The sequence below is a fragment of the Leishmania major genome, chromosome 23 (genome assembly GCF_000002725.2).
Source record: "Leishmania major strain Friedlin complete genome, chromosome 23".
Classification (NCBI taxonomy): Eukaryota; Euglenozoa; class Kinetoplastea; order Trypanosomatida; family Trypanosomatidae; genus Leishmania; species Leishmania major.
This window is the reverse complement of record NC_007264.2, coordinates 491,805-507,001: the sequence shown is the minus strand read 5'-3', so window position 1 is coordinate 507,001 and position 15,197 is coordinate 491,805. Positions and strand designations below refer to the sequence as shown.

The 15,197-nt window shown below is 59.1% G+C and overlaps 10 protein-coding genes across 10 annotated transcripts; all 10 read left to right on the top strand.

The window, feature by feature from the left end:
- Positions 1 to 1,233: 1,233 nt before the first annotated feature.
- Positions 1,234 to 1,455, top strand: HASPA2 (hydrophilic acylated surface protein a; the record flags this gene model as incomplete). Its single annotated transcript, XM_001683393.1, has 1 exon — positions 1,234 to 1,455. One exon carries the CDS (start codon positions 1,234 to 1,236, stop codon positions 1,453 to 1,455), a length of 222 nt encoding a protein of 73 aa, XP_001683445.1.
- Positions 1,456 to 3,056: 1,601 nt separating this feature from the next.
- SHERP2 (small hydrophilic endoplasmic reticulum-associated protein (sherp)) lies at positions 3,057 to 3,230 on the top strand (the record flags this gene model as incomplete). The annotated part of the gene is made up of 1 exon (XM_001683392.1): positions 3,057 to 3,230. One exon carries the CDS (start codon positions 3,057 to 3,059, stop codon positions 3,228 to 3,230), a length of 174 nt encoding a protein of 57 aa, XP_001683444.1.
- An 86-nt stretch (positions 3,231 to 3,316) lies between these two features.
- Positions 3,317 to 3,634, top strand: LMJF_23_1084 (hypothetical protein; the record flags this gene model as incomplete). The annotated part of the gene is made up of 1 exon (XM_003721750.1): positions 3,317 to 3,634. One exon carries the CDS (start codon positions 3,317 to 3,319, stop codon positions 3,632 to 3,634), a length of 318 nt encoding a protein of 105 aa, XP_003721798.1.
- Positions 3,635 to 4,890: 1,256 nt separating this feature from the next.
- Positions 4,891 to 5,064, top strand: SHERP1 (small hydrophilic endoplasmic reticulum-associated protein (sherp); the record flags this gene model as incomplete). Its single annotated transcript, XM_001683391.1, has 1 exon — positions 4,891 to 5,064. The coding sequence occupies one exon, from the start codon at positions 4,891 to 4,893 to the stop codon at positions 5,062 to 5,064; it is 174 nt and encodes a 57-aa protein (XP_001683443.1).
- Positions 5,065 to 5,150: 86 nt separating this feature from the next.
- LMJF_23_1075 (hypothetical protein) lies at positions 5,151 to 5,468 on the top strand (the record flags this gene model as incomplete). Its single annotated transcript, XM_003721749.1, has 1 exon — positions 5,151 to 5,468. One exon carries the CDS (start codon positions 5,151 to 5,153, stop codon positions 5,466 to 5,468), a length of 318 nt encoding a protein of 105 aa, XP_003721797.1.
- A 1,265-nt stretch (positions 5,469 to 6,733) lies between these two features.
- On the top strand, positions 6,734 to 7,267 carry HASPB2 (hydrophilic acylated surface protein b; the record flags this gene model as incomplete). Its single annotated transcript, XM_001683390.1, has 1 exon — positions 6,734 to 7,267. One exon carries the CDS (start codon positions 6,734 to 6,736, stop codon positions 7,265 to 7,267), a length of 534 nt encoding a protein of 177 aa, XP_001683442.1.
- A 1,616-nt stretch (positions 7,268 to 8,883) lies between these two features.
- Positions 8,884 to 9,105, top strand: HASPA2 (hydrophilic acylated surface protein a; the record flags this gene model as incomplete). Its single annotated transcript, XM_001683389.1, has 1 exon — positions 8,884 to 9,105. One exon carries the CDS (start codon positions 8,884 to 8,886, stop codon positions 9,103 to 9,105), a length of 222 nt encoding a protein of 73 aa, XP_001683441.1.
- Positions 9,106 to 10,712: 1,607 nt separating this feature from the next.
- SHERP (small hydrophilic endoplasmic reticulum-associated protein (sherp)) lies at positions 10,713 to 10,886 on the top strand (the record flags this gene model as incomplete). The annotated part of the gene is made up of 1 exon (XM_001683388.1): positions 10,713 to 10,886. One exon carries the CDS (start codon positions 10,713 to 10,715, stop codon positions 10,884 to 10,886), a length of 174 nt encoding a protein of 57 aa, XP_001683440.1.
- A 1,669-nt stretch (positions 10,887 to 12,555) lies between these two features.
- On the top strand, positions 12,556 to 12,777 carry HASPA1 (hydrophilic acylated surface protein a; the record flags this gene model as incomplete). Its single annotated transcript, XM_001683387.1, has 1 exon — positions 12,556 to 12,777. The coding sequence occupies one exon, from the start codon at positions 12,556 to 12,558 to the stop codon at positions 12,775 to 12,777; it is 222 nt and encodes a 73-aa protein (XP_001683439.1).
- A 1,616-nt stretch (positions 12,778 to 14,393) lies between these two features.
- On the top strand, positions 14,394 to 14,927 carry HASPB1 (hydrophilic acylated surface protein b; the record flags this gene model as incomplete). The annotated part of the gene is made up of 1 exon (XM_001683386.1): positions 14,394 to 14,927. One exon carries the CDS (start codon positions 14,394 to 14,396, stop codon positions 14,925 to 14,927), a length of 534 nt encoding a protein of 177 aa, XP_001683438.1.
- Positions 14,928 to 15,197: the final 270 nt, after the last annotated feature.

The window sequence follows — 15,197 nt, the reverse complement described above, 5'->3', positions numbered from 1 at the left end:
TGAGACAGTGCGCATGTGTGAGGCGCATGCGTTGTGCGAGATGGCGTAACTCCCTCCTCACGCGCTGTCACGTGCTCCGCTCTTTCGCGTTTTTTCTCGGCTTTTATCAATTTTGTTGGCCCTTCCCACCCGCCCCAACGTGTCCCGCCCCCTCCTCTGTTTATCTTGCCCTCTGTGCGACTGCACTCCTCCCTTGAATACCGTGTTTCATCTCCGTGATCGCACACACAGAGACAGACGCACGCACGCACGCGCATCCGTACGCTGGCCACGTAGCACACGCACGCCTGCGCAGAGCCGCCTATATCCTCCTTGATTAGGGGCACCCGAACATCATATAAACACAAAGCCCAGCGCGACGAGAAAAATGCACGAGCGGAGACATGACCCGCGCGCTCATCTCTTTCCTTCTGCCCCCACTCTGTCTTTGCATACATGCAATCTGCGCCGTTTGGTGCTTGGCATCATGTACACTATTCCTTGTATCCTTGGCCTTTACATATGCGAGCTGCTGATATGACTACTCTTGCGCCTCTCCCGTTGCGAAAGAGTTGAGCATCGATCGATATTTACACGCATATATATCTATATATATGTGTGTGTGTGTGTGCGTATAGGGATCTATGCGTGTGTGTGTATGTCTGTGTGCACGTCGACTTCTCTCGTTGGGAGATGCTCACCGTGCGAAGCCTCATTTTCACATGTGCAGTGTCTCCGGCTCTCTTTCTGCCCACTAGCTCTCCTTCTCGTAATCCATCACTTTCTCTCCCTCTTACCACCACCCTTCTCGATGCGCACGCGTGTTCACATGTTGTCTTCGTTAACGCGCCTCGCTCATTCTACGCCTTTACTTGGCTGCGTACTCCCCGTACCGTTCCTCTCGCAGACACAAAGCGCTTCGCATCTGAAACCTCCTACCCGCGATTCGCTTCACTTCAAGATTCCACAATCTTTCACGCGCGCTATAATCTATATCTGCTCTTATCCTTCTTGCCCCCTGACGCACAACCGTCGCTGACGTGCACCATCGCAGACTTTCCCCGTTACAGGCTCGCCTATACGCCCCTCTACAGCCCGCTTAGACTATTCGACCCCCTTCTCGTGTGCACCCCGCCACCCTCAGCGCCCGCGCACGCTTGACTCGACTCGCTTATATCCATAGTCGCGCTCCACCCACCCTTTCACTACTCCCTCCCCCTCTAAACAGTTATCTATCTCCCCCGCTTATACACCATGGGAAGCTCTTGCACGAAGGACTCCGCAAAGGAGCCCCAGAAAAGTGCGGGTAACATCGATACGACCACTCGAAGCGATGAGAAGGACGGCGTCCTTGTGCAGCAGAACGACGGGGATGTGCAGAAGAAGAGCGAAGATGGAGACAACGTGGGAGAGGGAGGCAAGGGCAATGAGGATGGTAACGATGATCAGCCGAAGGAGCACGCTGCCGGCAACTAGTGGGCTGCGTCCGGGCTTGTGTGCGAGCCGTGCTCTGCACCCCGCCGCTCGTGCATCCTCGCATGTGGACTGCGTGTGTCTCTCCCGCTTTGTCTCTCTCCCCCACACAGTGGCTGATGCCTGCACGGGGTTGCTGTGGCTGCACCTCCTGACCACTGCCAGCTTTCTTGGCTTGCCCTCCCCTCTGCGCCTCCGAGTGTGCGGTATGGGCTGGGCTGGGCGAGCCGTAGACGTCGTCGGTGCGTGCGCGGTCACTGCCGGGAGTTTGGTACCTGGGCTGCTGCTACGCAACTGTGGCCATGCCAGGCCCTGTCTCTGTGTGTGCTGTGATCGCCGGTTCTAGCTTCACGCTCGCTGCCCCTGCGTGGACGGTCTTTGTTTCTTGTTTCTTTTCGATTGCCTCTATACACGCGCATATCCTCTTCCCTGCCCACCTCTCCACCACTACCTTCATATGCCGGAGCGAGCACCTCTCTTACTAGCTTATCGCGCTGCCGCTGCCGCCCCCTCTAGTGCGTGTCTCTCTCCCCTCGAGTCTTTTCCCTTGCTTTCTGCTCACTTCTCTGCATGGTGTTTGCTCGGCTGTATTTGTACTACACGCATGCGTGTAGTACGAAGAAAAGAGCCGCTCGGGTCGTCTCTCTGCGTGTGTGTGTTTGTTGCCGTGTGGGCGTTGTATCCGGCTTCGACACGATGCACGCTTGGCCTTCCCGATTTGAGGGACGCCCTCTTTCCTCCGTCACTCCGCCTCTCTCCTTGCTTATGATCTCGCTCTGTCTTTTCTGTCTTTCAAGTGAGTCTCTTCTTGGGCTCTCCCCCTTCTTTCTTTGTTCCTTGCGCGTGTTTGTCGCTCCCTTTCATTTTGTTATTTTGAAGGCAGCGAGCGGCGGCCGCGGCGTGCTGGGATGAGGTGCGGCGTGTGTCTGTCTGTGCGCCTCTCTCTTCCCGTGTCTGTCGGCCCCCGCGGCTGCCCTCGCCTCTGCACACGAGTCTGCCGTGGCGGCAATGCTGTACTGCGCCGTAGAAAAGGGAAAGCGGAAAAAGAAGTGCGCCGACGCAGGGAGCGCGCACACGCACACACGCGGACGTGTGCGCGGCGTGGTGCGACTTAGTGGCTGGCACGCCTAGACGCTGGGAGAACGAGGTGTGCGCCCGAACGCGCCCCACTGCTCCCACGTGCCGTGCTGCTGAGGGATGCGCGGTAGCTGTGCTGGTAGCCGACTTGCTCTACGCATTGGCTGGCGGCCGCGTCTTTGTGTACGTGGCGCGTCCTACATTCTGTTCCGGGGGATGTGCCTGAGCGCTGCTTCTGCGTCCTTTCTTTTGTCGGTGTGGTCCTTGCATGCGAATTTCTGCCGCTCACCTCCATTCTGCTTTGCTCCGTTTCCGCGTGTGGGTGTTTCCGGTGATGTATATATACATGTAATGTGTACGTATATGACGCAGACGTCGCCTCGGCATACGCGGTCTCTCACTGACATCTCTTTTGGAGCTCTCACTTCCTCTGGACGCTCTGCCCTTCACATACACACACACACACACACACCCACACCCACACCCACACACAAGCAGCGCCTCAAGATCGATCCGCGCAGACCAAGATGGACCAGGAGACAAGGGACCAGATGAAAAACGCCGCGGCGGAGGCGAAGGACAATGTGCACGACAAGATCCAGGAGCTGAAGGACGATGTGGGGAACAAGGCTGCAGAGGTCCGTGACGCAGTGAGCAGCACGGTTGAGAGCATCAAGGACAAGCTAAGCGGTGGCTCGTAACGCATCCTGCCTATACACCTTTTGTGTCCTGTATTTATTTCGTAACTTCTGATGCAGCGACGGTGCGGTCTGCGGGACGCCGTCGCATGCTGGCAGACACACACACACACACACACACACACACGCACGGACAACTCCTCTATCTTCGTGGTGTGCTTCCCCTTCTCGCGGCGTCCTCTGCGGTGCAACCCCTCTCTACCTCCACTGTGTGTGTGTGTGTCGATGCTGCACCTCTCCCGCCTGTGTCCCTTGTTGTACTCTCTGAGTGCCTTGGATTTAGACTCGGGGGGTGGGGCGTCCTTGGTGGACCCCGCCAGCACCGCTGTCCTGCCTGCACCACTGTCTACATACGCCTTTTTCCCGTACACGCCACCCTCGCCTATGCGTCTGTATGTGTACGCTGACATGGCCCACGCACACGGCTTCCACCGCTGTCACTGCACGGCGTGCTTTTCTCTATCTATCCTCCTCTCTTTATGAGTTTGTGTATGTCCCTTGTTGTTTATGATCATCCGCTATATGTCGAGGGTTACTTCCCTCCTTTCCCAAGGCCTGCACCATGGGTACGGTGGCGTCTCGTCTATCCGTAGCGCAGTATTGGAGGAACTCCATCTGCTCTGTATGGAGGGGGCACGCGTGGTGCACATGTCTCCATCTTTTGTGCTTGCCTCTGCGCATTTTGTGCGGTGGCGTGTATGTGGGCATACAAACCACACACGCCGTGCCGCCGACCTGCCTGGTGAGAATTTGCCATGCACTGGTCGCCGTTGTACTTTTTTGTTGTATTTTGCTCTTCTCTCGTTTTTCGCGCTCTCTCTCGTGCTAGAGATCGCTGTATTGCCTTCTGTGTTTGCTTTTCTTGATGCCCGTTGTTTGTGCGTCAGTCCCTCCTCTGCCCCACAGTCCCTTCGCCGTTCTCTGTGACGGTGGTGACGCGCGGCGGCCGCGGCGTGCTGGGATGAGGTGCGGCGTGTGTCTGTCTGTGCGCCTCTCTCTTCCCGTGTCTGTCGGCCCCCGCGGCTGCCCTCGTCTCTGCACACGAGTCTGCCGTGGCGGCAATGCTGTACTGCGCCGTAGAAAAGGGAAAGCGGAAAAAGAAGTGCGCCGACGCAGGGAGCGCGCACACGCACACACGCGGACGTGTGCGCGGCGTGGTGCGACTTAGTGGCTGGCACGCCTAGACGCTGGGAGAACGAGGTGTGCGCCCGAACGCGCCCCACTGCTCCCACGTGCCGTGCTGCTGAGGGATGCGCGGTAGCTGTGCTGGTAGCCGACTTGCTCTACGCATTGGCTGGCGGCCGCGTCTTTGTGTACGTGGCGCGTCCTACATTCTGTTCCGGGGGATGTGCCTGAGCGCTGCTTCTGCGTCCTTTCTTTTGTCGGTGTGGTCCTTGCATGCGAATTTCTGCCGCTCACCTCCATTCTGCTTTGCTCCGTTTCCACGTGTGGGTGTTTCCGGTGATGTATATATACATGTAATGTGTACGTATATGACGCAGACGTCGCCTCGGCATACGCGGTCTCTCACTGACATCTCTTTTGGAGCTCTCACTTCCTCTGGACGCTCTGCCCTTCACATACACACACACACACACACACACACACCCACACCCACACCCACACACAAGCAGCGCCTCAAGATCGATCCGCGCAGACCAAGATGGACCAGGAGACAAGGGACCAGATGAAAAACGCCGCGGCGGAGGCGAAGGACAATGTGCACGACAAGATCCAGGAGCTGAAGGACGATGTGGGGAACAAGGCTGCAGAGGTCCGTGACGCAGTGAGCAGCACGGTTGAGAGCATCAAGGACAAGCTAAGCGGTGGCTCGTAACGCATCCTGCCTATACACCTTTTGTGTCCTGTATTTATTTCGTAACTTCTGATGCAGCGACGGTGCGGTCTGCGGGACGCCGTCGCATGCTGGCAGACACACACACACACACACACACACACACGCACGGACAACTCCTCTATCTTCGTGGTGTGCTTCCCCTTCTCGCGGCGTCCTCTGCGGTGCAACCCCTCTCTACCTCCACTGTGTGTGTGTGTGTCGATGCTGCACCTCTCCCGCCTGTGTCCCTTGTTGTACTCTCTGAGTGCCTTGGATTTAGACTCGGGGGGTGGGGCGTCCTTGGTGGACCCCGCCAGCACCGCTGTCCTGCCTGCACCACTGTCTACATACGCCTTTTTCCCGTACACGCCACCCTCGCCTATGCGTCTGTATGTGTACGCTGACATGGCCCACGCACACGGCTTCCACCGCTGTCACTGCACGGCGTGCTTTTCTCTATCTATCCTCCTCTCTTTATGAGTTTGTGTATGTCCCTTGTTGTTTATGATCATCCGCTATATGTCGAGGGTTACTTCCCTCCTTTCCCAAGGCCTGCACCATGGGTACGGTGGCGTCTCGTCTATCCGTAGCGCAGTATTGGAGGAACTCCATCTGCTCTGTATGGAGGGGGCACGCGTGGTGCACATGTCTCCATCTTTTGTGCTTGCCTCTGCGCATTTTGTGCGGTGGCGTGTATGTGGGCATACAAACCACACACGCCGTGCCGCCGACCTGCCTGGTGAGAATTTGCCATGCACTGGTCGCCGTTGTACTTTTTTGTTGTATTTTGCTCTTCTCTCGTTTTTCGCGCTCTCTCTCGTGCTAGAGATCGCTGTATTGCCTTCTGTGTTTGCTTTTCTTGATGCCCGTTGTTTGTGCGTCAGTCCCTCCTCTGCCCCACAGTCCCTTCGCCGTTCTCTGTGACGGTGGTGACGCGCGGCGGCCGCGGCGTGCTGAGATGAGGTGCGGCGTGTGTCTGTCTGTGCGCCTCTCTCTTCCCGTGTCTGTCGGCCCCCGCGGCTGCCCTCGTCTCTGCACACGAGTCTGCCGTGGCGGCAATGCTGTACTGCGCCGTAGAAAAGGGAAAGCGGAAAAAGAAGTGCGCCGACGCAGGGAGCGCGCACACGCACACACGCGGACGTGTGCGCGGCGTGGTGCGACTTAGTGGCTGGCACGCCTAGACGCTGGGAGAACGAGGTGTGCGCCCGAACGCGCCCCACTGCCCCATCATGCAGGGCAACGTCTTCTTCCGGCTGCTTGCCGGGCTGAGCCTCTCGCGCGTGAGCTCGTGGGTAGGTCCGCGCCGTCGATGCCAAGAGCGGCGCTGGCCTCGTTGCCTGGCCACTGCGCTTCTGCTTATAAACCTTCGATCATACCGCGTGCTTCACTCTGTGGCCTACACTGCTATCTGCTGCTGCTCTTTGCCGTCCCCCCTGCCTCACAACCTTCGCTGACGTGCACCATCGCAGACTTTCCCCGTTACAGGCTCGCCTATACGCCCCTCTACAGCCCGCTTAGACTATTCGACCCCCTTCTCGTGTGCACCCCGCCACCCTCAGCGCCCGCGCACGCTTGACTCGACTCGCTTATATCCATAGTCGCGCTCCACCCACCCTTTCACTACTCCCTCCCCCTCTAAACAGTTATCTATCTCCCCCGCTTATACACCATGGGAAGCTCTTGCACGAAGGACTCCGCAAAGGAGCCCCAGAAAAGTGCGGATAAGATCAAGAGTACCAATGAGACCAACCAGGGAGGGAATGCGAGTGGCTCCCGGAAGAGCGCCGGCGGTCGGACCAACGAATATGACCCGAAGGATGATGGCTTCACGCCGAACAACGAAGACCGTTGCCCGAAGGAGGATGGCCATACAGGGAAGAACGACGACGGTGGCCCGAAGGAGGATGGCCATGCGCCGAAGAACGATGACCATGCCCCGAAGGAGGATGGCCATGCGCCGAAGAACGATGACCATGCCCCGAAGGAGGATGGCCATGCGCCGAAGAACGATGACCATGCCCCGAAGGAGGATGGCCATGCGCCGAAGAACGATGACCATGCCCCGAAGGAGGATGGCCATGCGCCGAAGAACGACGGGGATGTGCAGAAGAAGAGCGAAGATGGAGACAACGTGGGAGAGGGAGGCAAGGGCAATGAGGATGGTAACGATGATCAGCCGAAGGAGCACGCTGCCGGCAACTAGTGGGCTGCGTCCGGGCTTGTGTGCGAGCCGTGCTCTGCACCCCGCCGCTCGTGCATCCTCGCATGTGGACTGCGTGTGTCTCTCCCGCTTTGTCTCTCTCCCCCACACAGTGGCTGATGCCTGCACGGGGTTGCTGTGGCTGCACCTCCTGACCACTGCCAGCTTTCTTGGCTTGCCCTCCCCTCTGCGCCTCCGAGTGTGCGGTATGGGCTGGGCTGGGCGAGCCGTAGACGTCGTCGGTGCGTGCGCGGTCACTGCCGGGAGTTTGGTACCTGGGCTGCTGCTACGCAACTGTGGCCATGCCAGGCCCTGTCTCTGTGTGTGCTGTGATCGCCGGTTCTAGCTTCACGCTCGCTGCCCCTGCGTGGACGGTCTTTGTTTCTTGTTTCTTTTCGATTGCCTCTATACACGCGCATATCCTCTTCCCTGCCCACCTCTCCACCACTACCTTCATATGCCGGAGCGAGCACCTCTCTTACTAGCTTATCGCGCTGCCGCTGCCGCCCCCTCTAGTGCGTGTCTCTCTCCCCTCGAGTCTTTTCCCTTGCTTTCTGCTCACTTCTCTGCATGGTGTTTGCTCGGCTGTATTTGTACTACACGCATGCGTGTAGTACGAAGAAAAGAGCCGCTCGGGTCGTCTCTCTGCGTGTGTGTGTTTGTTGCCGTGTGGGCGTTGTATCCGGCTTCGACACGATGCACGCTTGGCCTTCCCGATTTGAGGGACGCCCTCTTTCCTCCGTCACTCCGCCTCTCTCCTTGCTTATGATCTCGCTCTGTCTTTTCTGTCTTTCAAGTGAGTCTCTTCTTGGGCTCTCCCCCTTCTTTCTTTGTTCCTTGCGCGTGTTTGTCGCTCCCTTTCATTTTGTTATTTTGAAGGCAGCGAGCGGCGGCCGCGGCGTGCTGGGATGAGGTGCGGCGTGTGTCTGTCTGTGCGCCTCTCTCTTCCCGTGTCTGTCGGCCCCCGCGGCTGCCCTCGTCTCTGCACACGAGTCTGCCGTGGCGGCAATGCTGTACTGCGCCGTAGAAAAGGGAAAGCGGAAAAAGAAGCGCGCCGACGCAGGGAGCGCGCACACGCACACACGCGGACGTGTGCGCGGCGTGGTGCGACTTAGTGGCTGGCACGCCTAGACGCTGGGAGAACGAGGTGTGCGCCCGAACGCGCCCCACTGCCCCATCATGCAGGGCAACGTCTTCTTCCGGCTGCTTGCCGGGCTGAGCCTCTCGCGCGTGAGCTCGTGGGTAGGTCCGCGCCGTCGATGCCAAGAGCGGCGCTGGCCTCGTTGCCTGGCCACTGCGCTTCTGCTTATAAACCTTCGATCATACCGCGTGCTTCACTCTGTGGCCTACACTGCTATCTGCTGCTGCTCTTTGCCGTCCCCCCTGCCTCACAACCTTCGCTGACGTGCACCATCGCAGACTTTCCCCGTTACAGGCTCGCCTATACGCCCCTCTACAGCCCGCTTAGACTATTCGACCCCCTTCTCGTGTGCACCCCGCCACCCTCAGCGCCCGCGCACGCTTGACTCGACTCGCTTATATCCATAGTCGCGCTCCACCCACCCTTTCACTACTCCCTCCCCCTCTAAACAGTTATCTATCTCCCCCGCTTATACACCATGGGAAGCTCTTGCACGAAGGACTCCGCAAAGGAGCCCCAGAAAAGTGCGGGTAACATCGATACGACCACTCGAAGCGATGAGAAGGACGGCGTCCTTGTGCAGCAGAACGACGGGGATGTGCAGAAGAAGAGCGAAGATGGAGACAACGTGGGAGAGGGAGGCAAGGGCAATGAGGATGGTAACGATGATCAGCCGAAGGAGCACGCTGCCGGCAACTAGTGGGCTGCGTCCGGGCTTGTGTGCGAGCCGTGCTCTGCACCCCGCCGCTCGTGCATCCTCGCATGTGGACTGCGTGTGTCTCTCCCGCTTTGTCTCTCTCCCCCACACAGTGGCTGATGCCTGCACGGGGTTGCTGTGGCTGCACCTCCTGACCACTGCCAGCTTTCTTGGCTTGCCCTCCCCTCTGCGCCTCCGAGTGTGCGGTATGGGCTGGGCTGGGCGAGCCGTAGACGTCGTCGGTGCGTGCGCGGTCACTGCCGGGAGTTTGGTACCTGGGCTGCTGCTACGCAACTGTGGCCATGCCAGGCCCTGTCTCTGTGTGTGCTGTGATCGCCGGTTCTAGCTTCACGCTCGCTGCCCCTGCGTGGACGGTCTTTGTTTCTTGTTTCTTTTCGATTGCCTCTATACACGCGCATATCCTCTTCCCTGCCCACCTCTCCACCACTACCTTCATATGCCGGAGCGAGCACCTCTCTTACTAGCTTATCGCGCTGCCGCTGCCGCCCCCTCTAGTGCGTGTCTCTCTCCCCTCGAGTCTTTTCCCTTGCTTTCTGCTCACTTCTCTGCATGGTGTTTGCTCGGCTGTATTTGTACTACACGCATGCGTGTAGTACGAAGAAAAGAGCCGCTCGGGTCGTCTCTCTGCGTGTGTGTGTTTGTTGCCGTGTGGGCGTTGTATCCGGCTTCGACACGATGCACGCTTGGCCTTCCCGATTTGAGGGACGCCCTCTTTCCTCCGTCACTCCGCCTCTCTCCTTGCTTATGATCTCGCTCTGTCTTTTCTGTCTTTCAAGTGAGTCTCTTCTTGGGCTCTCCCCCTTCTTTCTTTGTTCCTTGCGCGTGTTTGTCGCTCCCTTTCATTTTGTTATTTTGAAGGCAGCGAGCGGCGGCCGCGGCGTGCTGGGATGAGGTGCGGCGTGTGTCTGTCTGTGCGCCTCTCTCTTCCCGTGTCTGTCGGCCCCCGCGGCTGCCCTCGCCTCTGCACACGAGTCTGCCGTGGCGGCAATGCTGTACTGCGCCGTAGAAAAGGGAAAGCGGAAAAAGAAGTGCGCCGACGCAGGGAGCGCGCACACGCACACACGCGGACGTGTGCGCGGCGTGGTGCGACTTAGTGGCTGGCACGCCTAGACGCTGGGAGAACGAGGTGTGCGCCCGAACGCGCCCCACTGCTCCCACGTGCCGTGCTGCTGAGGGATGCGCGGTAGCTGTGCTGGTAGCCGACTTGCTCTACGCATTGGCTGGCGGCCGCGTCTTTGTGTACGTGGCGCGTCCTACATTCTGTTCCGGGGGATGTGCCTGAGCGCTGCTTCTGCGTCCTTTCTTTTGTCGGTGTGGTCCTTGCATGCGAATTTCTGCCGCTCACCTCCATTCTGCTTTGCTCCGTTTCCACGTGTGGGTGTTTCCGGTGATGTATATATACATGTAATGTGTACGTATATGACGCAGACGTCGCCTCGGCATACGCGGTCTCTCACTGACATCTCTTTTGGAGCTCTCACTTCCTCTGGACGCTCTGCCCTTCACATACACACACACACACACACACACACACCCACACCCACACCCACACACAAGCAGCGCCTCAAGATCGATCCGCGCAGACCAAGATGGACCAGGAGACAAGGGACCAGATGAAAAACGCCGCGGCGGAGGCGAAGGACAATGTGCACGACAAGATCCAGGAGCTGAAGGACGATGTGGGGAACAAGGCTGCAGAGGTCCGTGACGCAGTGAGCAGCACGGTTGAGAGCATCAAGGACAAGCTAAGCGGTGGCTCGTAACGCATCCTGCCTATACACCTTTTGTGTCCTGTATTTATTTCGTAACTTCTGATGCAGCGACGGTGCGGTCTGCGGGACGCCGTCGCATGCTGGCAGACACACACACACACACACACACACACACGCACGGACAACTCCTCTATCTTCGTGGTGTGCTTCCCCTTCTCGCGGCGTCCTCTGCGGTGCAACCCCTCTCTACCTCCACTGTGTGTGTGTGTGTCGATGCTGCACCTCTCCCGCCTGTGTCCCTTGTTGTACTCTCTGAGTGCCTTGGATTTAGACTCGGGGGGTGGGGCGTCCTTGGTGGACCCCGCCAGCACCGCTGTCCTGCCTGCACCACTGTCTACATACGCCTTTTTCCCGTACACGCCACCCTCGCCTATGCGTCTGTATGTGTACGCTGACATGGCCCACGCACACGGCTTCCACCGCTGTCACTGCACGGCGTGCTTTTCTCTATCTATCCTCCTCTCTTTATGAGTTTGTGTATGTCCCTTGTTGTTTATGATCATCCGCTATATGTCGAGGGTTACTTCCCTCCTTTCCCAAGGCCTGCACCATGGGTACGGTGGCGTCTCGTCTATCCGTAGCGCAGTATTGGAGGAACTCCATCTGCTCTGTATGGAGGGGGCACGCGTGGTGCACATGTCTCCATCTTTTGTGCTTGCCTCTGCGCATTTTGTGCGGTGGCGTGTATGTGGGCATACAAACCACACACGCCGTGCCGCCGACCTGCCTGGTGAGAATTTGCCATGCACTGGTCGCCGTTGTACTTTTTTGTTGTATTTTGCTCTTCTCTCGTTTTTCGCGCTCTCTCTCGTGCTAGAGATCGCTGTATTGCCTTCTGTGTTTGCTTTTCTTGATGCCCGTTGTTTGTGCGTCAGTCCCTCCTCTGCCCCACAGTCCCTTCGCCGTTCTCTGTGACGGTGGTGACGCGCGGCGGCCGCGGCGTGCTGAGATGAGGTGCGGCGTGTGTCTGTCTGTGCGCCTCTCTCTTCCCGTGTCTGTCGGCCCCCGCGGCTGCCCTCGTCTCTGCACACGAGTCTGCCGTGGCGGCAATGCTGTACTGCGCCGTAGAAAAGGGAAAGCGGAAAAAGAAGTGCGCCGACGCAGGGAGCGCGCACACGCACACACGCGGACGTGTGCGCGGCGTGGTGCGACTTAGTGGCTGGCACGCCTAGACGCTGGGAGAACGAGGTGTGCGCCCGAACGCGCCCCACTGCCCCATCATGCAGGGCAACGTCTTCTTCCGGCTGCTTGCCGGGCTGAGCCTCTCGCGCGTGAGCTCGTGGGTAGGTCCGCGCCGTCGATGCCAAGAGCGGCGCTGGCCTCGTTGCCTGGCCACTGCGCTTCTGCTTATAAACCTTCGATCATACCGCGTGCTTCACTCTGTGGCCTACACTGCTATCTGCTGCTGCTCTTTGCCGTCCCCCCTGCCTCACAACCTTCGCTGACGTGCACCATCGCAGACTTTCCCCGTTACAGGCTCGCCTATACGCCCCTCTACAGCCCGCTTAGACTATTCGACCCCCTTCTCGTGTGCACCCCGCCACCCTCAGCGCCCGCGCACGCTTGACTCGACTCGCTTATATCCATAGTCGCGCTCCACCCACCCTTTCACTACTCCCTCCCCCTCTAAACAGTTATCTATCTCCCCCGCTTATACACCATGGGAAGCTCTTGCACGAAGGACTCCGCAAAGGAGCCCCAGAAAAGTGCGGGTAACATCGATACGACCACTCGAAGCGATGAGAAGGACGGCGTCCTTGTGCAGCAGAACGACGGGGATGTGCAGAAGAAGAGCGAAGATGGAGACAACGTGGGAGAGGGAGGCAAGGGCAATGAGGATGGTAACGATGATCAGCCGAAGGAGCACGCTGCCGGCAACTAGTGGGCTGCGTCCGGGCTTGTGTGCGAGCCGTGCTCTGCACCCCGCCGCTCGTGCATCCTCGCATGTGGACTGCGTGTGTCTCTCCCGCTTTGTCTCTCTCCCCCACACAGTGGCTGATGCCTGCACGGGGTTGCTGTGGCTGCACCTCCTGACCACTGCCAGCTTTCTTGGCTTGCCCTCCCCTCTGCGCCTCCGAGTGTGCGGTATGGGCTGGGCTGGGCGAGCCGTAGACGTCGTCGGTGCGTGCGCGGTCACTGCCGGGAGTTTGGTACCTGGGCTGCTGCTACGCAACTGTGGCCATGCCAGGCCCTGTCTCTGTGTGTGCTGTGATCGCCGGTTCTAGCTTCACGCTCGCTGCCCCTGCGTGGACGGTCTTTGTTTCTTGTTTCTTTTCGATTGCCTCTATACACGCGCATATCCTCTTCCCTGCCCACCTCTCCACCACTACCTTCATATGCCGGAGCGAGCACCTCTCTTACTAGCTTATCGCGCTGCCGCTGCCGCCCCCTCTAGTGCGTGTCTCTCTCCCCTCGAGTCTTTTCCCTTGCTTTCTGCTCACTTCTCTGCATGGTGTTTGCTCGGCTGTATTTGTACTACACGCATGCGTGTAGTACGAAGAAAAGAGCCGCTCGGGTCGTCTCTCTGCGTGTGTGTGTTTGTTGCCGTGTGGGCGTTGTATCCGGCTTCGACACGATGCACGCTTGGCCTTCCCGATTTGAGGGACGCCCTCTTTCCTCCGTCACTCCGCCTCTCTCCTTGCTTATGATCTCGCTCTGTCTTTTCTGTCTTTCAAGTGAGTCTCTTCTTGGGCTCTCCCCCTTCTTTCTTTGTTCCTTGCGCGTGTTTGTCGCTCCCTTTCATTTTGTTATTTTGAAGGCAGCGAGCGGCGGCCGCGGCGTGCTGGGATGAGGTGCGGCGTGTGTCTGTCTGTGCGCCTCTCTCTTCCCGTGTCTGTCGGCCCCCGCGGCTGCCCTCGTCTCTGCACACGAGTCTGCCGTGGCGGCAATGCTGTACTGCGCCGTAGAAAAGGGAAAGCGGAAAAAGAAGCGCGCCGACGCAGGGAGCGCGCACACGCACACACGCGGACGTGTGCGCGGCGTGGTGCGACTTAGTGGCTGGCACGCCTAGACGCTGGGAGAACGAGGTGTGCGCCCGAACGCGCCCCACTGCCCCATCATGCAGGGCAACGTCTTCTTCCGGCTGCTTGCCGGGCTGAGCCTCTCGCGCGTGAGCTCGTGGGTAGGTCCGCGCCGTCGATGCCAAGAGCGGCGCTGGCCTCGTTGCCTGGCCACTGCGCTTCTGCTTATAAACCTTCGATCATACCGCGTGCTTCACTCTGTGGCCTACACTGCTATCTGCTGCTGCTCTTTGCCGTCCCCCCTGCCTCACAACCTTCGCTGACGTGCACCATCGCAGACTTTCCCCGTTACAGGCTCGCCTATACGCCCCTCTACAGCCCGCTTAGACTATTCGACCCCCTTCTCGTGTGCACCCCGCCACCCTCAGCGCCCGCGCACGCTTGACTCGACTCGCTTATATCCATAGTCGCGCTCCACCCACCCTTTCACTACTCCCTCCCCCTCTAAACAGTTATCTATCTCCCCCGCTTATACACCATGGGAAGCTCTTGCACGAAGGACTCCGCAAAGGAGCCCCAGAAAAGTGCGGATAAGATCAAGAGTACCAATGAGACCAACCAGGGAGGGAATGCGAGTGGCTCCCGGAAGAGCGCCGGCGGTCGGACCAACGAATATGACCCGAAGGATGATGGCTTCACGCCGAACAACGAAGACCGTTGCCCGAAGGAGGATGGCCATACAGGGAAGAACGACGACGGTGGCCCGAAGGAGGATGGCCATGCGCCGAAGAACGATGACCATGCCCCGAAGGAGGATGGCCATGCGCCGAAGAACGATGACCATGCCCCGAAGGAGGATGGCCATGCGCCGAAGAACGATGACCATGCCCCGAAGGAGGATGGCCATGCGCCGAAGAACGATGACCATGCCCCGAAGGAGGATGGCCATGCGCCGAAGAACGACGGGGATGTGCAGAAGAAGAGCGAAGATGGAGACAACGTGGGAGAGGGAGGCAAGGGCAATGAGGATGGTAACGATGATCAGCCGAAGGAGCACGCTGCCGGCAACTAGTGGGCTGCGTCCGGGCTTGTGTGCGAGCCGTGCTCTGCACCCCGCCGCTCGTGCATCCTCGCATGTGGACTGCGTGTGTCTCTCCCGCTTTGTCTCTCTCCCCCACACAGTGGCTGATGCCTGCACGGGGTTGCTGTGGCTGCACCTCCTGACCACTGCCAGCTTTCTTGGCTTGCCCTCCCCTCTGCGCCTCCGAGTGTGCGGTATGGGCTGGGCTGGGCGAGCCGTAGACGTCGTCGGTGCGTGCGCGGTCACTGCCGGGAGTTTGGT